Source organism: Erythranthe guttata, chromosome 7 (assembly GCF_056151865.1).
Source record: "Erythranthe guttata isolate IM_541 chromosome 7, IM_541, whole genome shotgun sequence".
Taxonomy (NCBI): domain Eukaryota; kingdom Viridiplantae; phylum Streptophyta; class Magnoliopsida; order Lamiales; family Phrymaceae; genus Erythranthe; species Erythranthe guttata.
Genome location: NC_142539.1, coordinates 185707 through 211833, shown reverse-complemented (window position 1 = coordinate 211833; position 26127 = coordinate 185707). Strand labels below are relative to the sequence as shown.

At 33.1% G+C, this 26127-nt stretch overlaps 1 protein-coding gene across 4 annotated transcripts; it reads left to right on the top strand.

The window, feature by feature from the left end:
- The first annotated feature begins 11937 nt into the window (after window positions 1–11937).
- Window positions 11938–26056, top strand: UPL6 (ubiquitin protein ligase 6). Of its 4 annotated transcripts, none has more exons than XM_088820445.1 (26): window positions 11938–12316; window positions 13537–13634; window positions 13824–13951; window positions 15163–15274; window positions 15560–15740; window positions 16498–16674; window positions 16893–17072; window positions 17632–17704; window positions 17857–17975; window positions 18080–18384; window positions 18488–18584; window positions 19134–19277; window positions 19426–19509; window positions 19591–19677; window positions 19827–19967; window positions 20115–20240; window positions 20383–20481; window positions 20927–20994; window positions 21469–21535; window positions 22450–22620; window positions 22958–23047; window positions 24246–24326; window positions 24568–24641; window positions 24994–25065; window positions 25160–25249; window positions 25441–26056. In XM_088820445.1, the coding sequence occupies exons 1-26, from the start codon at window positions 12158–12160 to the stop codon at window positions 25505–25507; spliced, it is 3090 nt and encodes a 1029-aa protein (XP_088676571.1). In that variant the 5' UTR covers window positions 11938–12157; the 3' UTR covers window positions 25508–26056. The 4 variants fall into 4 exon arrangements, with proteins under 4 accessions (XP_088676571.1, XP_012842592.1, XP_012842593.1 ...); XM_012987138.2 differs by having other exon boundaries at window positions 17632–17710; XM_012987139.2 differs by having other exon boundaries at window positions 15160–15274.
- The last annotated feature ends 71 nt before the right edge of the window (window positions 26057–26127 follow it).

Here is a 26127-nt window from a genome sequence, read left to right as displayed (position 1 = left end):
GGGGTTTATATATATATACACATACATACATATATATTTAGAGAGAGAGAGAGAGAAGAGAGAGAGAAGAGAGAGAGAGAGAGGAGTACCGGAGAGAGTTGAAAATAATTAATTAGTGGAAAAAAGAGGTGGCATGTGAGAGAGGGGAAGTGGTAATTAGAAAGCCGCAATTCGGACTCATCTTTAATTAATATCTTAATTCTTTACTAGCAGCTAATTAATTGTATTATTATTATTCATTAACCACACACTAACAAACTTAGTAGGAGGGGGCTTCTAACTAATATTATATTAATATTAATATTGTAGTTAAGCGAGTGAGGGCTTCGAAGTTTGACACTTTGACTTTTCTTATGTATCTGTGTCTACGTGTGGAAATTGATTTTCCTTTTTTTTTTAATTAAATGATTTTATTATGTCCAAATTATTTTATTTATTTATTTTTCAATCAAGTTGCTATGGAACTTTTGACTCCATCACTTGTGATATTACCGTGTTGATAATTTTTAGTTATACTCATAATTCAAATATTCAATTGTAGCTTAAATATTTTTATTATTAAAGTACAATTTATTTATACATAAAATTTACTAGAACCATAAATTAAAGAAGTTCATTGCTCTCCTAATTAAGATTGGATAAGTGCATGAATGCAATTTGGACACGTGACACATTAATTACAAAATAGAAGATTTAATTGTGTAAATCAGAGTAGATGGTCTCAAATCTATTGTGTTAACCATTAATTAACACAATAAATTGTTGCAGATGCCCTTCATTTCATTCCCATGCAATGGGCAATAACTCTACGTAATTAATTTTTTAAATACAAATAAATTACTATAAAAATGAAGAAATATTCATAAAATGATGACAAGGAAATTGTAATCCACACAATTAACAGTGGATTGATAAAAGGCAAGTAATTAAGTAGATGCTATAAATTTGTGAAGGGGATCAGAGAAAATCTTTAGGACTTTATTTTATAATTAAACTCCTAATTAATAAAAGGCAAGTAATTCAGTTTTAGTTGTAGGGGGGCTCGTACGTATATAGAGTGTTTCTCTACAACTTAGATCGATTTATTCACGATTTATCCTTTCACACTATATTATTTAATGACTCGTTCTTTCAAATGTCAAATTCTTTTTCTAATTAATTCATGAAAAAACTCGGTATCTTTGATTGCTCTGTAAAAATCCGATAGCATATATTATGTATAAACATAAATGTTATTAAACCATCTGAATTATATTGAGGAACAAATATTAATTAAGGACCAATTATATAAATATAGAAATTTATTATTATATATATAACCCTGTAAAAGTCAGAAGAAATTCAGACTCCTAGGGCATTTCCACCCTGCTCTACCAGGGTTTTAAATAGTTAGTACATTTATTGTGAAATTTAAGTTTATTAAGGACCAATTAAATAAATATAGAAATTTATTACATATATACATCTCCATGCACGGTGTAAAACTAAATGTCATCAATAGTCAACTGAATCACAAATTATTTTTTCACTAATTTTATTTGCAACTTTGATGATTTTTTTTAATATATTTCGTTTATAATATCTAAAATAGTTATATATATATATATATATATATATATATATATATATATATATATATATATATATATATATATATATATATATATTAGAAAGGGAATGTATCATTTTTTGCCACGACACTCGGCAGAGTTAAGTACTTTAATATTCATGTCGATTACATTCCAGCAATCATTATTCTCTTTATTATTATTCCAAATTCTTTTTTGATTCATATTCTTTATTTTTTTACTAGTATACTGTACATATATTTGTCGTAATCAGTGGAAATAGTTATACCTTTTGCATTTGGAACCAATTTTTTTGTTTTAAAACCATATATTATGTATAAATATATGAAAAATATATTGCGAATATGCAGGGATTGAGAGTATTTTCGTATAATGGGCAACAATATAATGGATTATTAACAAATTACAAAAAAAAAAATCTGGTATTCTATAATTATAATATCAAGTCAATGAAATTACATAATGGACTTGTAATAATTTGGATACTTATATTTATATTTAGAATTTTAGATATGATAACTAGAAGAATACATATCTGTTGTTCCCGATACATAAAACGGGTAGTGAATTTAGTATATTGGTTGAACAAATTAATTAGTGAAAATACGAAAAGATTATCTGCAATGAACGTAAATTTGCCGAGGCGAGTTGACTCTGTCCTTAAGACGAAATTTCCCCGCAATGGTGCTAACGGATTAGATGGAAATCGTCTCCCAAGATACAACGGCAAGGCTTGGAATAGGAGCACTCCAAATCCCAAGTACGACGAACTGTACTTTGTGTAGAACTTTTCGAGAGAATCTGTGAAGGGTAGGCTTAATATGCAGTAGGCTTATTTTTGGATTGAAGTGAGGAATTGTGGGAAAGTTAGGGTCTATTTATAAGGTTCGAAAAGTAGTGTCCTTTGGAGCAAAAAGGTACCTTTGTTTGAATGGTTGCACCATTTCAAAGGTACCTTTTGTTTGAATGGTTGCACCATTTCGAGTTGAGCCAATTGGGAGTGGTTGCACCATTTCGAGTTGAGCCGAATGGTTTGCATTGGTTCGGCCGCACCAATTCAGACCAGTCAGACCAATCGAGATGGACTTCGACTAATAAGAGCCCAATGGGTTAAAAGCCCATGACCTAATGTTTTTGGCCCGTCCCAATATTTTGATATATATACAGCTCAGTACTTCTCTACTTTTCCAATGTGGGATAACTCAAATCCCACTTTCCTTATATTTTGGACTAGTAATTTTTTCATTCACCACAAAATTGGTTCTAATCCAAAATTCATTTATATACTCAATTAGACCGTACAATAACATTGATAAAAAATTGTTCATGACTCAATTTTTAACCAATTTTCCCAACAATCCCCCACATGAATGAAAACGAGGGCGTCGATTCTCTCTAGAGTTCCCGCGAATAGTATTGCATCGGGATAGGTAGCATATAGCTTTGAACCTTCCGTAGTGGAGTTACATCGGATTTACTAGGCTGAGTAGTGAACGCGATGTCTTGAACTGTCAGCCGTTCGTGTAAACCAAGACAATGCAACCCACACAATACTATTTTCACATTTCCTTAGTTCTCATGATTGTGTCCGTTTTGGCCATGGACACACATCTTGGATTCATAAGTGTTTGTCAAGTTTTTGAAGCGGCCCTCACTTCATACACTTACATAGGTGATCTCCTATTAAAGGTATCCTGCCAATACCTCACCTTTTGTTATAAGGTTTTGGAATCATTAAAAGCTTTCGCTTATCCTTTACCCTCTCTGCAGGTAGCACTATTATCTTTCGCGGGAATGAGTTAGGAATGAGTTCCTTAGTGCTCAACTGAACTTTCTTAGCTTAGTTGTCCCTTTTGAACCAGTTCTTGGGATCTCCAGTCAGCATGGTTGGGTTACCACCAAGATTGTCCTTAATTTATGGGTTTTAATCCCATTCCCCTAGATAGGCAATATGTTTGATCTCTTTAGTTGACTTTTAGTCGCGGATCCGCTATTAACCATTGATTGTCATAATCAATATTATTTCTTTTGAGATCAATTGCCTAATGGTCTTATGTGTACGAGTGTATCGATACTTGCCATTATACATGTCGTTTGTGCCCTTAACGTAACCGATTGGTTATCACAATTTATTCATAATTGTAGACACCGACTAAGTCCAACACGGAACATCCTCCAATAATTTTATGAATTTTATTCAACTTCTTTTCTAACCTTATCTGAAGTTATACATTCGAATTCGTCCATGAATCGAGCTATTCAATTTTGTTTGAGGATTTCCAAGATACATAATCTTAGTGGACTCATACATCCAATGTACTTTCCTAATACAATTGGATATTTTCTTTAATGTAATCCATTTAAAAGCGATACTTAGATTACCTAAGAACCCTTATAATATCATTGAATGATTATTTATTTTGGAATTACATATTTACTAGTTTGCAATTCATTATGCTGCCAAACTATCCAAAAATATTTGTAATTGAACCATTGTTCATCATTATTTTTGGCAAGGTAAACACTTGGTTTTTTTTTTTTTTTTTTTTTTTTTTTTTTTTTAGACAACTAGATCAATTTTCTAGTAGTGTCTCAACATGAGACTTTCAATAAGACTATCTTTGTCTTAGTGACTTTAATCTATAAGATTACATCATCTAGACCCTCGTCTTTTGACATCAAACATAATTTTATTTTTATTTTCAATATTTTCTCAACGTTCAAAATAATATCATGATCATTATCTCATGATTATAATGTCGTCTATGGACATACACTTCCATGTGCTTTTAATATAAACACACTGGTCACACTCGTTATTACGAGAACTATTTGATAACACAATTTTATGAAATATTACTTTAGAATCACTTAACGAGTTTCAATATCTTGTTATAAATAATCAAGATTTTCCATAGCTATTTAATTTAGCTTAATTGGACCACCATTTTACTTCTTCTTTTGAATAGTCCATCTAAACCTTAATGGTTTACTGCTTGGAAGAAGACAAACTAACTTCCACGTACATTCTTCCAATGTAGACAATATTTCAATAATTGTCCTTTGTTCATTTTATAACTCATAAATTATAAAATCAAATCAAAATCAAACATATTGATTTTCTTTGTCATCTTGTTGTATCTTGGTTGTTCATCACTTTGATGATTTACCAATCACACATATTTTAACTTGGTTATTCATCACTTTGATGATTTACCACTTAGACATTTATTAGTTCTCTTATTTAGAACTTATTTATTTTCTTATTTTACAAGAAAAATATAATGTAATTTGCATCAAGAATGACTATCTTATGCACAATCATTATTTGCATATTTAATGAATATGCTTAAGTACTTTATCCACTTAACTATACTAGGCATTGTATATTAACTTAGGTACTTTTTTACCTTTGCCTAAACACCCCCACATTTCTAAATATTAATGTGGTAGCTCGGGATATCTAATTTCCCCCACAAATTCTAGAGTATGTATTCTAGAATTTATCAATATAATATCCATAAACTTTTTTCAGAAGTTTTGGTTCTCATTTTTAATTCATTTGTCAAAGTTGGCACTTTCCAACTTTCATTCACATAACATTTAAATGCTTTGAAATCCTTATTTTTATTTTATTAATAATGATACAATGTAACAAAATACATTTCTTCTTTAGTTAGAAAAATATTTTGGATCACCAATATGATTTAATTACAAAGTATTGTTTTTCTTTCTCTCAAGAAAACACAACAAGAAAAATCTTCTCAAGATACTTAAATCTTGTCAACAATTAAGATAATAAGATTTCTTCTTTTTTCCCAAAAGAGAAAACTCGTCAAGATACTTAAATCTCGTCAATAAACAAGAGACTATTAATCTCTTCAAATGGTGGTTGATCTCCACTATTCAACATTAGAGTTAGAATATATAAATTCTAATCTTAATCATTCATAATTAGGATTGCATGTCCTAAACATGCTGTTCAAAATTCAGTCAAATCCAACGATTTAATTCTACAAAACGAGCTCTTAATTAAACTGCTCAAATTTTATTTCAACAAAACATTCATTGTTGTTAACAACTATTTCGGATCTTTGAAAAATCAAAATCCGATCTCATCCATTCACATTGTAGATCATTATTTTGCAAATGTGATATCAAATCAAATCGAACCCAACGACTCGATCTTCTTTTATGTTCTTGAGACAAGAACTACTCATGTGTGCTCTCATGAATTGAGCTTCTCTTTTCTTTCTATTTTATTTCAAATCATGCTTTTAATTAAACCGTAGTATGATTCATATATATAAAACATATGTACATCAATATTATAATAAACATAATATTTGACATGTGAACACGTCTTTCATACTAGTTGATCATAGAAAGAAACAATATATCAAGCATATTATATCAACATATACATAGTATCCACACGAGTATATAATAACATCAAATTTGAACATAATATTTCATGGCATAAATAAATTCATGTCCAACATAATGAATTGATAAAAATTCTATAGCACGTAATCAATGCATGTCCATGCAATAACACAATTCTAAGGAATTAGTATGGCTACGCAAATAATAATATGTATAATAATATTCCTCTTACTAAGTAACTCATACTTAATATACGAGACAATAATAAAAACGTTAATAAGATCACGTACTCACATATTCGAAAATCAATCAAACGGACAGTTCCACATCAAATGAAAATTGGGAGAAAGTTAATCCCATATCAAACTATAAGCAATTTATGCAAATAAATATTGCATTTTCATGAGAAATGTCATTAGTATAGCACTTATCATGCGGTTTAAGATAAACTTATTCAAATAATTAGCACATACGCTATCACTTTATTTTATTTAGGATAAAAATATTTATATCACTAATGTACATACACAAAAATAATGAAAATTCATTAAGCATATATATTGTATATGGTTTACCATGCTTCCACATAGAAAATTAAACTATCATGCAATAATCCACCATCATATAGCATTATCAATATATTTCACAAATAGATATCTTATAATTAAAAAGCGTACCCGATAAATTAAATGTTCGTCAATTCAAATTTTGTGGGTAGCACCAAATCGTGTCAATATTATGGCAGTGCTGAATGATTTATTCATATCTCTTCCATCCCAAGTCCGATTTTGTTGATTCAATATGATCCGAACAGCCAACAAATTTTTCTACAACTTTTATCTTTTACGTTTTCTGAGATTCCGACTGGATCATGATCAAAAATAAGCCTCGAAGTCGGAATAGGTGTGTGCTGTAAATTTGCACCTACAATGGAACCACAAAAAAATATTAAATAATATTCATGGATCGAAAATAATATAAAACCTGATCATTATTCTTCGACTCAGTCTTCTATCAATAAAATTTCGTGCATTGGACATTTGTGAGCCATTTAATATGCGACAAGTTGCATTGGTCACGAACGGTTGTATATGAAAAGGTGCATCGGCAGTTCTGCCACCCTTTCGTATTTTCGTCATAACTTCTTCGTACGATCTCCGATTGTGATGAGTTAACATGTTCTGGAAAGCTAACTTGATTATCTACAACTTTTGTGAAATGTTAATTTGCCATATTCGGACTTTAACACCTTCGAAATGGGGCAGGAATGTGGACTTCATGTTCTGTCCGAAAATGAACTTTCTCCAATTGTATTTTGTAACTTCTTGATTTTTGACAGACTATCTTCTTCTCCATCCCGTTTACCAACGTGTGCAGAAAACACAATTTACTAAATCACAAAATTGCGTCTTAAGATTGTTGTTCCCGATACATAAAACGGGTAGTGAATTTAGTATATTGGTTGAACAAATTAATTAGTGAAAATACGAAAAGATTATCTGCAATGAACGTAAATTTGCCGAGGCGAGTTGACTCTGTCCTTAAGACGAAATTTCCCCGCAATGGTGCTAACGGATTAGATGGAAATCGTCTCCCAAGATACAACGGCAAGGCTTGGAATAGGAGCACTCCAAATCCCAAGTACGACGAACTGTACTTTGTGTAGAACTTTTCGAGAGAATCTGTGAAGGGTAGGCTTAATATGCAGTAGGCTTATTTTTGGATTGAAGTGAGGAATTGTGGGAAAGTTAGGGTCTATTTATAAGGTTCGAAAAGTAGTGTCCTTTGGAGCAAAAAGGTACCTTTGTTTGAATGGTTGCACCATTTCAAAGGTACCTTTTGTTTGAATGGTTGCACCATTTCGAGTTGAGCCAATTGGGAGTGGTTGCACCATTTCGAGTTGAGCCGAATGGTTTGCATTGGTTCGGCCGCACCAATTCAGACCAGTCAGACCAATCGAGATGGACTTCGACTAATAAGAGCCCAATGGGTTAAAAGCCCATGACCTAATGTTTTTGGCCCGTCCCAATATTTTGATATATATACAGCTCAGTACTTCTCTACTTTTCCAATGTGGGATAACTCAAATCCCACTTTCCTTATATTTTGGACTAGTAATTTTTTCATTCACCACAAAATTGGTTCTAATCCAAAATTCATTTATATACTCAATTAGACCGTACAATAACATTGATAAAAAATTGTTCATGACTCAATTTTTAACCAATTTTCCCAACAATATCTTCTCCTTCTTTATTTTTTTTTTCATAACTAGAAGAAATATAATGAAAGAGATTACATTAATGATGTATGATATCATAATTTTTCTAGAGGGATTCATTCCACATTAATTAAATAAATAAATTCCATAATCCCACCAAAAAGAGGGTGAAAAGTAGTGCAAGAATATATATAAATAAATTTGGGTATATTTCTTGATTATTTAATTATTTCTAATGAGAGAGAGATAATAGATACAGGTACGTATACGTGTCTGATGAACACAAATTCTTTTCTTCCAAGACTCAAACTCCTTCCTTATTATTAATCCCCTCTTTAATTTGATTTGCCATTCTTAATCTTCTTCCTCATTGGTCTATTTTTTGAAATCTTTTAGCCTACTATTCCTACCCATTTTTTTTGTTAATCATTTATCAAATATTGATTCACATACTTTCACTTTATAACTTGGACTTTGAAACCCTAAATTAGTCGAGTCATCGAGTTCACAAATTATTTAAACTTTTTTTCTTGATCAATTCGAAATATATTGTATCCGAATTAAATGGTTTGGTAAATGCTACATTCGACAAAATTTACGTGCGCGGTTTCAATTTGCTAATTAAATCAAAGTGGTGGCTAGATATAGATAATTGGAGAAATAAAATTTCATTAGTTGTGTAAATAAAAATTCTTTTTAAAATTCTATAGTAAATAAATTATATATATACATCGGCAGGGATCGATGCATGCACATTAACATAATTCGAGATATATATAGTGAAATAAAATTGAAATGAAATGAAAAACAAGGAGTATAATATTAATAAAAAAAAAAGAATAATTATTATAGTATTTCTATATGCAGTAATAATGATTGAGTGGGCCTACAAAAATGTTGTTCCAATATCGATCATCAGTTACCATCTTAAACAGTGTTAACCATTAATTAAGACAATATCAAATAATTAATTTAATTTCATCAAGCAGACTTCATTTTGTCACTTTCTCCAAATTAAACCCTTCTGTAATCTGTATGTGACGGTTTATAATAAATTTCAACGTTTTCTTGCAGAAAATTAAATTAAATAATATTTGTCAATAATTTATATATATCACCATCATCATCATAACACTAATTTTCTTCTTGATTGGTTGGTTTCAGAATTCAGAGGATTTGATAAATCTTAATTACTGTGTCTTATTATATATATGATGATCATCTCTTTATTATTTATTTATATACAATAATACAAAATAAATAATAAAAAAAAAAAAATCTCTGCTCTAGTTTAGTTTGCCCATACAAGAGCATGCAAAACAATGCACGTAATTATCCATTAACAGAAATTTGGTTGAATAAAGTAATGAAAAATAGTCCGTAAATGATGCAATATAATTAGGAGGAGTGGGTATATCCCTATTTAAAAGAAAATAAATAATTATAGAGATTTGGAAATTGGGAATGTATTTATTCTGAAATGAAGCGTGTTTGACTCAAATATGGACTCGTTTGTTAAAGTATAATAAATATAAATAAATTAGCTTAGCTAGATATTATTGACTCTCCAAATTAAAAGCATGCGTATTTTCCTTTCCATAATATATAATTAAGTATATATTGTGATTATGTAGTATATACGTTAGGTATACAGAATTTGTTAGTGGCTGAGTGAGTGGTATGGTATTAGTGTATATCTCATCTTAATCAACTAATTTCTAATATATCTTTTTTTAACCATATATATATATATACATCAACCTTTATATACGACTACTCGTTTAAATTCTTAAAGTGACCATTTACCAAACTAATTAGCAAAATTATGAATTATTATTATCTTCTAAATTGAAATTGGTGTTGTCAAATAAATTAAGACGTTAAGCCTCACTTAAGTAGCTGATATATCTAGATCAAAAGACCAAATTCAACTTCTATTATTATTATTATTATTAGGCAAATATTGACGAACTTGCCGGTTATTATAGCATATATATAATTCTTTCTTGTCGGACTTCTTGAATGTAAACGCGCAATAAATAAATAAATAAATAAAAACGAAAGTAAGTTACGTTGTTTAATCTGTGAGGGTGAACGACAAGAAAGTCACATAATTGGCTCATATTTTTTTAGTTTAAGAATATAGAACTTGTCACGTGGGGTTTAGTTTATGTATATGTGAACTAGTTTGCAAATATTTTTTTATAAAAGAATAAATATCACCTTTAATTAATTAATTGTTGTTTTTTGGTGCATGCCGCTAAGTATGAAAAAATAGGCCTCAAAAGCAAAGCTAATTAAGGGGAAAAAGAAGCCGCACATCTTAATTAATATTAATTAATTGGTTCTTACTGAGCTGCCTTTAATTTTATATATATGTATATATATATATACTATTAAGTATAATTTAATCTGTTGCGTTAGTATAATAAGTATTTAAGTTTTTAGTGAGTTATATTAAAGTTTTTCAAGTTAGCAAGCAAAAAATCTCTACAGTGAATAACAAAATCAGCCTGATAATTATGTATCATACGTTTTAATAATTAATGATGCTCAAATCTTCACTTTATTTTGTACACTAAATATATCTGTATTTGTTTGATTGATTGATTTGCAATACTAATAGTCAAATTTGGAATTTATTTAGAAAGGGAGGGGACCAGTAATCCAATATATATACATGCATTTGATAATTTAAATTTTTATGTGCACATTTATTTTTTCTCCTCGACGGTCAATATAATTTTCGTCGTCAAAATTAAAGTGATGCATTCAGCATTATTATTAATAAAAATGACTGTCACTTTGGATAGTTACATATAGCAGCCAATATTCCAAGGGGGTTGATTATTGATTAATTAGGATATGTGTTTGTTTTTGTGGCTGGGTATCAACCACGGACGGCGTGCGTGCCTATCTATATCAATATATCAAAATTACTATTATTCATATATATGATGATGATTAAGCTTCGTAGTCACTATTAAGTAAGAAAAATAAAAACATTTTTAACCCTGATTTGATTAAAGTAATCAAAGTTAGATACCAACTCCCCCTACTATTAATTTGTGATGAACGAACGAACGAAGCATCAAATGCCGATTTTCTTGGAGAGGAATTTGTATCAAATGTCATTAAAAAAAAAAAAATTAATTAATTTTTTTTAGCAAACGTTTACATGCTTAATTCTCTAGAATTGAAGATGAAGCTATCTTAGAACATGGAGTTGCGTTGTTGATGATGAGATCACACCAACCAATTATGTCAATTTTCACGAATTAGGTACACTAGCAATTTTTGTTCTTATAAATCCAATTCCGACTTGTATCATCAAGATTATATTTCATTCAATTTATTTAAGTTGCTATAAATAATTAATATAGTTACAACCTTAATTCATGGTAGGATCAATGGTGCAAAAATAAGATTAAAGTAATGTTAAGTATGAAATCGACAGTGTGTTGGCAAAAGCCTCAACAAAAACCAATACTTTTTATTAAATAAAAATACGAGAACAACGACAATTATTTATATTTGGGCTTATTATCTTTGATCATTTTCATTTCAATAATCCAAATAATTGATTTTATGGCCCATTTAGAAATCATAATAAATTAATGGGCTCAACTGTCATTATCCAAAGTTGGACTTTTCCAATAGTCAGTCAATAACTTTTGTTCATCGTCCAACCACATAATAATAGATTTTATTAATTGAGAAAATGGAATTTGGATCTCTAACAACTTCATATTCAAGTATACACAAAATCAACTGTCTTAATTGTATTTTATATTATATTATATTTTTATTATTAATCAAAAAATAATTAATTCCCACTGTTGAAAGTTGAAACACCCTCCTCGTTTCTCTTCTAATTCCTTTCATCCTCCATTGGAAGACACCCTCACTAAATTTATTCACCTACTTTTTATTTAGGGTTTCGAATTTAGAGAAATCGAATATGTTCTTCACCGGTGATCCATCCACGCGTAAACGGGTGGATTTAGGTGGCCGGAGCTCCAAAGAGAGGGACCGCCAGAAGCTTCTAGAGCAGACCCGATTGGAGAGAAACCGACGCCTCTGGGTGCGTCAGCAGAATTCTGCTGCTCTCAAAATTCAGGTTTTTCCACGCTTCATTCTTCGCTTTTCAACATGATTGATTACTTGTGATTTCATGATTGCTTAATTCACTTATTAGCCTCAGTTATTATTTTTGGCGAATTTTGTGCAAATGTCTTATGTTTTTCTTTTGCAATATTAATTGCATAAAAGTACAAGTTCATTTTTGAATATATGGGCTGAATCAAAACCGAAAAAAGAAAAAAAAGGGAAAACAAGACAAGGAAAACGGAACAAATAATGGAAAAAAAAAGAAGCAAAGTAGTGGAGTAAAGTTGTAGCTTCGCGATATAAGTCATTGTTGGCTTTGAATTAGAGTGGAACTGGAGCAGTTTATAGGGAATGGGATCTTGAAAACTTGGAATCGGAAGTACTGTAGTTTGACGTTCAACATGTTTTTTGTGCATTTTTTATGTGGCAAAAGCAAAAAGGACTATGTCGATGATGTTATAATCAAGAAGAGATTTGGGATACAGTTTTCCCCCCCTAAAGCTTCCCCTATTTAGATAGTTCTCTTTTCATTTTTAGCTTCATGCAGTTGAGGGTTCTTACTTTGAGTTCTCCGCGATGGGATTTTGAGAGGAAAAACTTTAGGATTAAGAAAGGGGCTGATAGCTTTATTTTATGTTAGCTGTCGGACAATTTGATTAGTTATCTGGTAGATTCTTTATACTACGATTGAACTGAAACTAGTTATTTACTTAAAAAACCCCCGTCAACCTGAATAACATCAAACAATATATTTTCTAGCTTACATACCATCCTTCCATATAATTACAGAACTGGGATATGCAAAATGTATTCCAGTTTCTCTGTATGATGTTCACTACAAGAAATACCTGTAGTAACAAAATGAGCAACAAAATGAGGAGTACCTATGTACTGTTAATGTCTCTGTAGTTCTATTCTCCTTTCCTCTTAGTACCAATTTGATGAACTTCATGGTTTCAGGGTCGGACTTTTAATGGTGAGCCCTTATCTGTGGATAGCGTACTCCTATTTAAATCTTAGAGTTCATTTCTCAGACTAAATTGAATCATTTTCATTAGTGTTTGTATTGATCTTACTATATGCCTCTTGTGTTCCCATGGAGTTCAAGATTAGTGGTATATAATAGTGTATAGTTGGAAAAATATCCATCTACTCCAAAATGTGTTTGTGAGATATGCTGAAAGACCAATTTTGTGAACTATAGAACTTGACTAATTGCTAAAATCACAGAAATGCTTCAGAGGAAGAAGGGTGTTGGAAGCTGAACGCTGCAAAGTCCGTGAAAAGTTTTTCTTGACCTATGGGCAGTATTGTCAAGATGTCAATAGGTGCACGACTGGGTCTAAATTCTGAGTTACTTGAAGTTTTACTTTATTTAAAGTTCCATATGTAGTTGTACCTGTCTTTGGATTACTCTGCTTTCTGTTCAGTGTTGTCTAATCATGTAATATCTCTTGCTCTGTCTGATGTGGTCCATCCTTGGTCTCATAATGGCGTATTATCATGCTCACATTCAGGGAATGCTTTGGCCCAGATTCAGATTTTCTCTACCAGCTTCTTTTCTTCTTTAACCCGAGATACGTGGCTGATTTTTCTGCTCTGGTGGAGACATGCCGATTACTTCTTGAATTTGTTCACGATAGTGGTGCGTTCTCTTGGTTAACTTAACATGCTTTCTGTGTGTTTTGCATTAGGGCATACACGATTAGTATGAACATGATCGGGATTTTACCCCTGTGGTTATCTGTATCTGCGAAAAACATTCATCTTACCTAGGTCCTTTTCCTGTTTTACATGATTACCTCTTTGCCTGTTACCAAGTCTGAGACATGTAATCACAGCATTATTAATGAAAGTTTTAATTTGGTTTACTCACTGAACATGACTATCAGATACTGCCATATACATGGATGGGTGAATAATGTCTAAGATAAATGTTTTGTTCACTTTGCTAACAATTGGTAGTTAGTGGACATCTTAGTTTAAGATGTATTAGAACATTAATGTTATACGTTCTATAACTGAGATGGATTCTTTTGAGTTAGCTGCATTGCTCTTGTTTATTTTATTAAGTGATCGCAATGCTTCTTGATCCAGAGGAATAATATGGAGTTGTTCTTGAAGATATTACAAAAATATTATATTTTATCAATTTAATCTTTCTAACGATCTGGTCAGAAGATGGCATCAAAATTTTCCTCGAAAGTTGTCTGTCGTAGTACCCTTTACAGAAGCACTTAACATTTACCTGAGGCAGCTGTCTAATACTACCAATGAATTTATTACATCCCTTTGTAGTCGTTTAAGGTAAGGGTGATGAGATGAGTTTATAGTTGCTAAATGCCGGTTGCATTCATCCCATATAGTGCTTCTCTGTTGGGTGAATGCTTTTATGCCGTCAATTTTGCCTTACATGAAATACTTCCAGCTAGCCAAAATGAGTTTTTTTTTTTTTTTTTTATAAATACTCTTTACATAAACTAGCATTCTTGATAACCCCATCTTCCTGTTAATTATTGAACTGTAGGCTTTAAGACTGCTAGTGATGTCTGATGTCCTCTTTCCCTTTCCCTCGAGGCAGTATCCCTTTTTAGTTTGTCTCTATATACCTTATGTGATAAATATATTTGAAGTCACCCAAAAAACCATGGTTGGAGCAACTCATTTCTCCCTTTGATGACTTTTTAGTAATTTGGCATTTACATGTGTGCTAGTTTTGGATGCATACGTAGTTGTTCTGTCATTCAGTTGAGTATCATGCATTTCTGCCTCTTCTGCTTTTATTTTAAGATTGTTCCTTCAAGTTTTCAGTTAATAGCTTTATCTTGTTATTTATATTATATATTCTTGCAGCAGGGGATCTAATTAGCCTCTTTGGAGGCATGGGTTACTCATCTAAGCGTGGTCTGGTGGAGTACAGGATTAAGAGTCTCGCTTATGCTTGCGTTCGTGCAATCTACGAAAATAGGTCTTTTCTACCGGGCCTTTTAATTATTTGTACCACACTTCACATCATCAATGCTAGTTGTAATATCTAAGAGTTCCCCAGTAATTAATTGTACCACACTTCAGATTTCTAACAAAGGTGTACATTTCTATCTTCCAGTTATGTTATTTTTAGTCAGAATACGGACCACGTTGATGAAAATCATATTTGCATTTTTGTATGACCATGAAAAGATAGTGCTATCTCCTGTTAAATTTCAAGCTTGTCTTTCTATAGAAACCAATCTTATGCTTTTGGTTTTCACAGGAACCAATTGAAAGATCAGTTATTTTTTGCCCCTGAGAAGTCCAACACATCAGCAAATGTGTTACTAGAGGCAATAATTTTGTTGATTGATTTAAGACATCCCTGGGCTTGTAGCACAGTCTGCTTTTTGTCCAAAAGGAATATGTACTCTATGTTCAGAGAAATAATCCTGTTGGGGAAGGTATTCTCCCATTTAGATATGACATATTGTCTTCCATTCAGATAGATGCAATGCAGAAACTGGTTTATGTGGTGTAGTGTATCTATGTTGCCCATCATTGCTTCAAGTAATTCAACATAAGTAATATATTTGTTTTTACTGATAGTGGTGGTGCCTATATTATATATCCAATTAATTCATTCTATTTTTTTAAGGTGAAATCTGAGGTGTTGCACGGAGGAATTGCATTATTACCAGTTCATGTTGCATTTAGTGACTTGAATACTAGCGTATAGGACTTCAGAAGAAAAACTTGCTTGTTTAATAAACTGACTTTCCATGAATTTTTACACTGTCAGTTAATAAATACTTAATTTTATGGTGTCATCTCATGAGTAAAACACTATTTTACTTTGCTGTAGAAAGTGGGTTTCCAATTATTTTCGTAGTCTTAGGTTGTGTTTTTGCTCCTGCTCAATTTGTGGGAACCATGCAGTGCAAATAGAGATTAACTGATGAAGTCCCAATGGTATTACGAGCTTATGTGCTAGGGTATCTACAGTTTAATGGGTATCTGTGGTTGGTGTATTATCCTGTCTGTGTTGAATAGTAGTGTATCGATAGTACAATACTTGTAGGTTTAACTTTCGCTGTGTGTACAGACATGATGTTGTGATTTTTTTATGTGATATTAGCTTTATCTTCTATTATATTGCCTACATTTCTTGATTTTTTTTTTTTGCATTAAGAACAAATTGACATCCTTTAATTTGTATAGAAAAATATTCAAGGTTCTACTGGGAGTATCTCTTCATTGGAGCGCGTTCTTGCCCTAATTATTTCTCATGTGGATCAAGCATCCTGTACTTGTTCAGATAGTGATCCTCGATGGGGCTTCTCATCCCAGATTCTTACAACTCCTTTCCTCTGGCGGCTGTTTCCACACCTTAAAGAGGTATTTTTTTTCACTGACGGTCTCTATAATAATTAATGGTTAATTCTTGACTTCTTATTCATATAAGAATGAATTCAGGTGATTATGTTTAACGGTTATGTGCTATGCCAGAATTTCTGAACCTAACCCTATGCAATGTATGCTGCATAGTTGGTATATGTTGCGTAAGATTGTGAATCCAACATTATATATGTCATCAATTTTACTTCCATGTCCAGATTTTTTCTGCACCGCGGTTGAGTCAACATTATGCTCATCAGATGGCGTTATGTGTGAGAGATCATACCAATGTTCTTCCACCTGATATATCAAGTGACTTTCCCAGTTATGCCTGTCTTCTAGGAAATCTATTGGAAACTGCTGGAGCTGCCTTCGTTCAGCCTGGTTCATTTGCTTGGGTAAATGACTTTGTATCTAATATATTCACGATCTTCGATTTCCATACATTCTATAATTGACACTTCATAGTATTTATTGTAAGTTGTTTGGTCGGATTGATTCTAGGTATTCTTTTACCTGCTCATGGAACCAAGTTTATGAATAAAACATTCCCGTCTGTTTTGGCTTTCTTTTTTATCATTTCCCTATAATAATTTCTAATGATCACTCGAAAAGAAGGTATTGGGCATAATTTGGTTGTAGAAATGTCTTTAAAAGCCTCATCAAAAGGATATGATGTAGTTGATAGAATCCTTAATAAGCCAAAACGGATACCTGTTACATGATCTTATGAACTCTATGTCATTCCTCCAACAGTCCCTTGTAAATGCGCCCAGTCAATTTCCATAGATTGTTCTTGTGTTTTTAATCTGCTACGGGTTGTATCTTATCACGTTTTTGTAGCTGATGATGATTGCTTCGTTTTCTCTTCTTCATTTCACTGTATTTTGCCTTCTTAAATTTCAAATAAACTTATTCATATCCTTATAATTAGGGGTACTTATGTATATTTTACAGGCAATAGATTTTACAACCGTTGCGACATCGCTATTGCAAGCACTTCCTCCTCTCCAAACATCAAATCAAAGAGGTAAAGGTGTGCCCTATTTATATTGACGAGTTCACTGTTGTTTTTAATATTTCAAAATTATCTTCATCATTGGACTGCTGAGTTAGTTTAGATTTGTACATGTATAAGTGAGCTGTTCCAGTCAATCTTTTTTCTTGATGCAAACTGAACAGATTCTACGATGGGTGAAGATGATATGCTCGTCGGTGATGACCTAATCGAAATAGTTCTAAATAAGGATTTGGATCAACAGATTTTCAGCGCTCTAGATCCACACTTTCTTCTGCAATTGGTATACATCCTTATCATGCTGTATCTGTGTCTTGTCATGGCAAATATGGTAGTAGTTTTTCCCTGTATTCTAAGAGAATGTGCTATTATATTTTGTTTTGGTAGACAAACATGTTGTTTGGGGGGATTTCTCCTACAAGTGGTTCACATAAAGGCAGGCTTGATGATAAAGAGGTGGCTGCTGTTGGTGCAGCTTGTTCTTTTCTACATGTGACTTTCAACGTTTTACCCCTTGAGCAAATTATGACTGTGCTAGCATATAGGACAGAACTGGTTCCCATTCTATGGAACTTTATTAAGAGATGCCATGAGAATGAAATGTGGTCTTCCTTATCTGAGCAATCTGCTTATCTGCCTATTGGTACACCTGGTTGGCTATTACCTTTGTCAGTCTTTTGCCCTGTTTACAAGTAAGAGATATGATGTATATATTTGTGCATATTGTATCATTCTGACCTTATATATAATTTCAATGAGTTGATTGCTTTAATAATCTGTTTTTTTCTCGATCAGGCACATGCTAATGATTGTTGATAATGAGGAGTTTTATGATCAGGAGAAGCCACTTTCACTGACGGAAATAAGATTGTTAATTGTCATCTTAAGACAGGTAAGTCCTCTACCATATGATTCATTTGATATTTGCAGAATTAATTGAGCTTCAACAAATGTTTTAGCATGGCACCATAAAGTCGAATTTGTAATTTGGTCAGCTTCCGAATATATGGCAACAGTTCCCAGGAAATACCTTCTTTACTATGGGTTTCGACACACTGTAGGGTAAAAGATGCATACAGAGTTAAGAAATGATCCAAACATTTTCTCAAGTGCAGCAGCACATCCAAGTTTTACATGCTGTGAGCATTACAAGGGATGAGTCCTTGCTCAAAAGTCCCTCGTTGAGTGAAGGCTCTAGGATATGTAAAAGCATTGAATTAGAATGTCATATCTGAGTGTGGAAGATATAACCTTCCTTATTTTAGTTTGGATGTTTTATTTCTAATATATGCAAATGAAGGTTTGACAGAATAATAGATTCCAATTAGGCAGTAACCCAAGGAAAATCAAGCACCTTTACTTCAGGTGCTTGATTTAGTTCTGGTGCTTGAGTATTATTCTTTTCTCAAGAGTAGTGACACATGGATTGCTCCTTGTTTAGGTCTTGTGGCAGATTCTTTGGCTTAATCCCATAGCAACACCTGATTTCTCAAAGTCCGCAAATGGTTCTTCTGCTATGAAGAGGCACCCTCTAGAATTTCTTCAGCACAGAGTTTGCATGGTTGCTTCGGAGCTCATGTCACAGGTACATGATCACATGCTACAAGATTTAAAAGCTTAAAAATATCCTAGAGTCTTGGTTTGAGTATTTTCATTCCATTTCTCAGCCTTAACAATCTCAAGCTGAAAATATTATGTTCCATTTTAATCACTCTAACATGGAAAATTTGTAGTTGCAAGACTGGAATAACAGACGAGAATTTACCTCCCCTAGTGACTTCAATGCTGATGGTGCCAATGAGATATTTATGTCTCAGGTAATAATTCTGATGGAATGTTGGATCTCCTGAAAAACAATATTCAATGACTAGCCTTTTATGATGTGCAAATTTTTCCAGGCGATGACAGAGAATTCAAGAGCAAGTGACATACTAAAACAAGCTCCTTTCTTGGTCCCATTTACAAGCAGAGCTAAAATATTTAATGTGAGTGGTACACTATATTTTCTTCCTAGATTTCATGTTACTTAATCCTCGTTTGTTGGTGCATAGTATATGAACTATGTGCATCTGGATTTTCCAATTACTTTTGATGGCTTTAATCCATTGGCGGTTGCTGAAATTGAACTTTGCAGTCACAGCTAGCAACTAAGAAAGAAACAAACGGTGCTCATGTTATTTTTACAAGACATAGATTCAAAATAAGAAGAGATCATATCTTGGAGGATGCATTTAGCCAATTAAATGCATTAGCAGAAGAGGATCTTCGAGGAATGGTGAGCCCCTCTCTCTGTTTCTGTGTTGATTTTCGGCATTGCTCTGAATATATGTTCAACTTCTAATGTCTCTTTTGTTTATTTATAGAATTTTTTTTTTTGCATCCTTTCTAGCTAATATTGCTATGTGTCGTTTGATGCATCCAGATTCGAATAACTTTTGTGAATGAATTTGGAGTTGAGGAGGCTGGTATTGACGGTGGAGGGATCTTCAAAGATTTCATGGAAAACATTACACGGGCTGCATTTGATATCCAGTATGGACTATTTAAGGTTGTGATAATTCATAATAATCAAGAAAATGTTTATTTCAAATAGTGCCTCTTCGTTTAAATGTTACATGCGTATTAGTGCGTCAATTGATTTTTGTGTAGTCATATTTGTTTTTCATATTTGTTTGGTTTTACATTTCCAGGAAACTTCGGATCACCTGCTCTATCCCAATCCTGGATCTGGACTGGTACATGAACAACATCTTCAGTTCTTTCACTTTCTTGGGACTCTTCTTGCTAAGGTATTAGTCCCTTGGTTTATTTGTGTCTACATTCTTGTTTTTCATTTAGTTTGTCATGCATTCAGGCATTAATCGGGTTTTGGACCATGAAGGTTGTGAATTTGCATTCTTCGTAACTGAATTTACCTTAATTAATAAATATGCCCACTCAGTCTTCTGTTGAAGAAACATCTAGTATATGAATTTTATTTATCTGACTTAGATTTTAACAGAAATGCTTATTTTCTTAATTTTTTTTTTAAAAGAAAAGTTAATTTATTTATTTAAATGATGGAAATTGTAATTATTTATCTTCATATCGGGTTATGTATTGGAGAATCATTTTTCGAATTACATATTGATATTGCTCATCAACTTTCCAAACAATGGCAACTTCCTTCTAGTTTATGTCTCGGTGTGCTCTTCATGCCGGTGTAGTGTTGTAACACGAAATTTATTTATGCAGGCAATGTTTGAGGGAATTTTGGTTGATATACCATTTGCAACTTTCTTCTTGAGCAAATTGAAACAAAAGTAAGTGTGTTTCTCTGCTGGACATGCTATAATTTTCTGCTTGCTTTGGTTATATATTTAAGAGATTTGCTTCAAGTTTTTATTAAATTAATCATTATCCGGAGCATTTCTTCTTTTGGTGTTGCATTTCTGTTATATAGCTGGAGCTGTAGGTTTCTCCAGTTCTTTTACTATCAGATTTTTTTTTTCTTTTCGCACAAGATGAGCGTATTTGGCTGGATTATTTGCAATCTATTAACCTTAAATCAAGGGTAGTTGTTTTATCTTAAAAAATATTTGCATATTAGTAAGTCTTCAAAACAACTCCGTGCATCAGAACTTTGACTAGTATTTCGCTGTAGTCGATTGATAACAAGTTTTATCATTTAAGGTTGTGCTCTATTTGTTAATTCTGCCAAACTTTTGGATTCGTTATGATTCTGCTTTTGTTATATTGCACTTCATTGACTTGTAGTTTGTGTTTTTACTTTTTAGGTATAACTACTTGAATGACTTACCCTCCTTGGATCCTGAATTGTATCGCCATCTAATTTTTCTAAAGGTGAACTTTCTTGATCTCCTTTATGTTTACCCTCATGTTTGTCTCCTGGTTAGAAATCTGCTTCTTTGTTTTCCTTCAATATGAAGGAAAAGGAACTCACCTTCATTTTACATATTGCAGTCACAGAGATCCTCTTTTCATGTTATCTTCGCACCTGTATCCATAACCCGACAATTTTGAAAATGTTTTAAGTCCTTCAAAATGAATTATGAACTTTCTCTCACTCGCACATACACACACACACAGACTGAAAAGCAGAATGATTTCTAACACTCTGCAATACTGTTGCGACAGCTGACAAGTATTTGAAATCATGAAGCAATGTCACTTTCCTTAAGTTTAAGATTATGGCAGAGGATAGAGGAGGTTAGATCTTTGTCTTTCACGGGCTTAGTGGTGCTACTTGAAGTAGATTTTTTTGTTTGAAAGCCTGGAAGTATGATGTGGAACAGTTAACCATTTGAACATGGATCTGGAACTGTGGTGGCATGATGGCAAATATATTGGCTAGACATATATTGAAATAGGTGGCATAAAGTATGATTTAAGAACTCCACTTCAGATTCTCCTGAATAAGTAAACTATGAATTGTCAGGTTACTTGACTTCAGTTTGTTTAAATGAAATATGTAGAACAAGTAGCTCCAAACATTTTTTTTTACTTTTTAAGAGGGAAAAAAATTGTTTGGAGCTACCTGCAATTTAGGTGCAAGGAGGTGAGGGCCAAACTTCAAATGATCTTTTGCTAACAAATAATGGAAGTCGGAATTTGCGTTGTTATAATATTCTTTCAAATGTCTCTAGAATTGGATTTTTGTTAAAACTTTTATATGTCTCTTGTTTTACGACCGAGTTTAATATACACCCAATATTTTTTTGTTTTTATTTTTGGGTTTTCTCTGTGACAATATGCAGCATTATGGTGGCCAAGTTTCCGAGTTAGAATTGTACTTTGTAATCATCAACAACGAATATGGGGAGGCAAAAGAAGAAGAGCTGCGTCCTGGAGGAAAAAACATCCAAGTCACAAATGAGAATGTCATTACATTTATCCATCTCGTAGCCAACCATCGATTGAACATTCAGGTAGTAAAACCTTCTCACCAAATCTAATTTTTCAAATCCAACCTCTATTAGAAGCTATACTTTGGGTAACAAGAGAGAGAGCTGACTCCACGTAAGATAGCTAATCCAATTCCCTAAGCAGATCAAGCTTGTCACTTATATCATAGCTAGTCCTCAATTGGCAGTGGGTAAGATGTCAGATAGTGTACTACTCAGTATGGAAGGACTTCCCCACTTCCTCAAGACACATATAGGGGAAAGAACTGCCACAACAATCCGAAGCAAAATAAGCCTCCTGAATACGTAGTTCAAGTTCTTGTAATATCTTGATTTATTTATTGCTTACATTCTCTTGCAGATACGTCCGCAAAGTTCTCATTTTCTGAAAGGGTTTCAACAGCTGATTCCGAGAGATTGGATTGACATGTTTAATGAGCACGAACTTCAGGTACGTACTGTTATATTATCCTAAAAATATGAATAATTGTACCCTTGGAGTAAGTTCTTCTGCTCTCTAAAAGGATGGATAAATTTATTTCTTGGACATTAGCAGACCTTTCATATCTGAGTTAGTGGTGATGAAACTGGATTCTAAACATAAAAAAATAATGTGCTGGATATGCAACCAATTACTGAAAGGTCAAATGCATAATATCTTTCTTTTGAGAAATTGGAAAACCTGAGTGGCCACCACACTTGATAAGGGATCAGGATAGAGTTAGTTTAGCCAAACCTGAACGTTTTTGTTTTAGGAGAAACTAAAAGAAAAAGAAAAACTAATGTTATCAGTTCACTGGAATCACGGTGATAATGAAAGACATTCTAGTAATTGTTGCAATCTATGTGCTTGGTCTGTACTAACTGTAATTTGGCAGAGATTTATGATGGGATTCAAGTGAGGGTCCCCTTCTTTCATGGGTATATGCGCTATAGGGATGCTGAGAAACTCCAGATAAATGTCACTAGTCTATCTCATCTTGCGTAATCCGTTACCCATGATTCTGCTTCCCGTTGAACATGAATTGGTACTGCTATGCTGAATTTTGCCAGGAGCTAGTGCATGCCTGAAATAGTAAATTATCAAAATGTGTGAATTTTGCTCCGGACTAGTCCTTGAAATAAATATAGGATTCATTCTTCAAAATGATGTGTTTGAGGCTGACTAGGAAAATCTGGAGGGCGAGGTGAATCCTCTAAGGAGATTGGAAATACTTGAAGGAGAGAATGGCTAATTTTTTAACATTTATCTGGAAATACACATCTTGTTTAGGATATCAATGGGGTTGGATTGTGTAAGATTCGTTAGGCAAATATTTTGTCGCCTATCTCAGTTGGTTAGTTGAACTTTCCTCTTTCTCTATTTTATCTCTGAACACTTCAAGAAGTCAGATGGGACCAATAGAGCTGTCATTCCTCATTTTGATCAGCGTTTATTATCTGCTTTTCTGTGTTGATATAACAAGAATGGGAGAAGAATTACTTGTTTAGGTATATACTAAAGTATCTATTTAAACTGAATACCATCAAACGTAGTAAAGCATCCATGTTATAATGTAGGTAGTTTTGGGTATTCAGTATTTGCATTAAGACTGAATATTTTTTGGAATTATCTGATTGTTAAGAGCTTCGTTTGTCTTCTGCCTCAGCTTCTAATATCTGGATCGGTAGATGGATTTGAGCTCGAGGATCTTCGAGCTCATACTAATTATTCAGGCGGCTATCATGAGGTAAACTCTTACATGTACTGTGAACATTTCTAATGTAGCAATACAAGGTTTAGGGGCTTCACTTCTATTGAAGCTGTCTTTCTTCTCTGCCCTTACTATTTGATTACAATTTGTACCTGTTTGTTGGTTCTTTCCTCTATGATGTTGGGTCTGTGTGCTGGTTTTTCATACTTGTTCCTGGTGCCTTTTCGTTTACTTTTTTTTTTCTGTATATATGTCTAACTGGAAATTATCTTGGCAGGATCACTATGTTATTCAAATGTTCTGGGAAGTTATTCGGAGCCTTAGCTTGGCAAATCAGAGGAAATTTTTGAAGTATGCCTCGTCATCTCTTTTCTGTTTTCAAGTATATTTAATGTTATGGGATCCTGCTAAGTTGCGAGTGCCATACACAGCCGAATTGACTGATGGTTAACTTGTAATCATGATCTTAATTCTGGCTGTCTTTGAACTCTTAGCAGTTATTCACTCCATTTTATAATGTCAACGCATGTGCACCTTTGGTTTGTATTTCACTTGCTTGTTTTATGCCTTATGCTTTTTATCTGAATATTCTTAGTTGGCTTACACCTTTTGATGACAGCTATATACATTATGGGGGTATAGATTTGACCTGTTGTATACATTTTGTGGTTTTCTTAAACAGTATCTATATTTCTGCTCTCAGATTTGTAACTGGATGTTCTCGAGGGCCTTTGCTTGGATTCAAATACTTGGAACCTACTTTTTGCATACAGAGGTAATGCTGCAGCTGGTGCTGCTTATAGTGGCGATTAATCAATATTAATTTTGCAGTCTTTCGGCATTTGACAAATATTCCCTTCATCCAACAGGACTGCTGGTAATGCATCTGAAGAATTACTTGACCGGTTACCAACTTCTGCCACTTGCATGAATCTTCTTAAACTTCCTCCGTACAAAAGGTTCGTACAAGTTTAGCCACATATCTGCGAAGTTGTAAGTGCTATTCTGTGGGAAACTATTGTAGTATTTCCGCATGGGTTGTGTTTAGCTACTTTATTCATTACTAGTCCGAATTAGTATTTCTTGATGCCTTGTCATAAGCGGTTTCATTGCTCGTGTAATAACTGTGATCGGAAATGTGTTCATACAGCAAACAGCATATGGAGGACAAATTGTTGTATGCTATAAATTCAGATGCTGGGTTCGACTTAAGTTGATAGATGCCAAATTTGCGTCCAGCAAAAGATTGCTTTCATGTCTTGGCTGGAGCATTCACTGGCTTTGACCGATTATAGTTGGAAGGCCGATTTTTGTCCCCCTTCGTCTCAGTTTGTTTGGAGCAACTCACATGCGAGGTGGTGAGCTGGTAAAAATGAATCTTGAGAGAGCCCTATAGAGCACCTTTACTTCACGAGATCGGTTTGCAGTTGAGTCAGAAAGTAGCAGATAAAAAGAGCAGCATTAGAGACACCATGTAGATATTATCACCTGCTACTTTATGGAGTAGCTGTATGTATATATATGCTGCTGGGGAATCTCTATTTTGTATATGTCTTAGTGAAATACGGGCAGGACCTGCGTAAGTGGTCTTGTTTGTCAGACTTGTTTTGTTGTAATGTATACCTCTGTTAATGAAAGATAGATAGCCCATATTGTTACTTCATTCTGGGTAACAGACAGTGCTATAATTACAGGTTATTGTCTCCACCGAGTCCCAAAGACGTTAATTACTACAGTGAAATCAATATTTGCATACATTTCTCTCATTTTGAAGTGTGATCTACTTGTATTTTTCACATGAGTGTCAGATGTATTCAGTGTACTCTGATGTAAGTTT

What these genes read in the sequence shown, in the direction of transcription:
- UPL6 (XM_012987136.2), top strand. Translation starts at nt 12,158, where the DNA reads ATGTTCTTCACCGGTGATCCATCCACGCGTAAACGGGTGGATTTAGGT. An exon ending in TAATTGTCATCTTAAGACAG is followed by an intron (nt 18,585 to 19,133) that starts GTAAGTCCTCTA and finishes CTCCTTGTTTAG; the next exon opens with GTCTTGTGGCAGATTCTTTG. An exon ending in TTGAGCAAATTGAAACAAAA is followed by an intron (nt 20,995 to 21,468) that starts GTAAGTGTGTTT and finishes TTTACTTTTTAG; the next exon opens with GTATAACTACTTGAATGACT.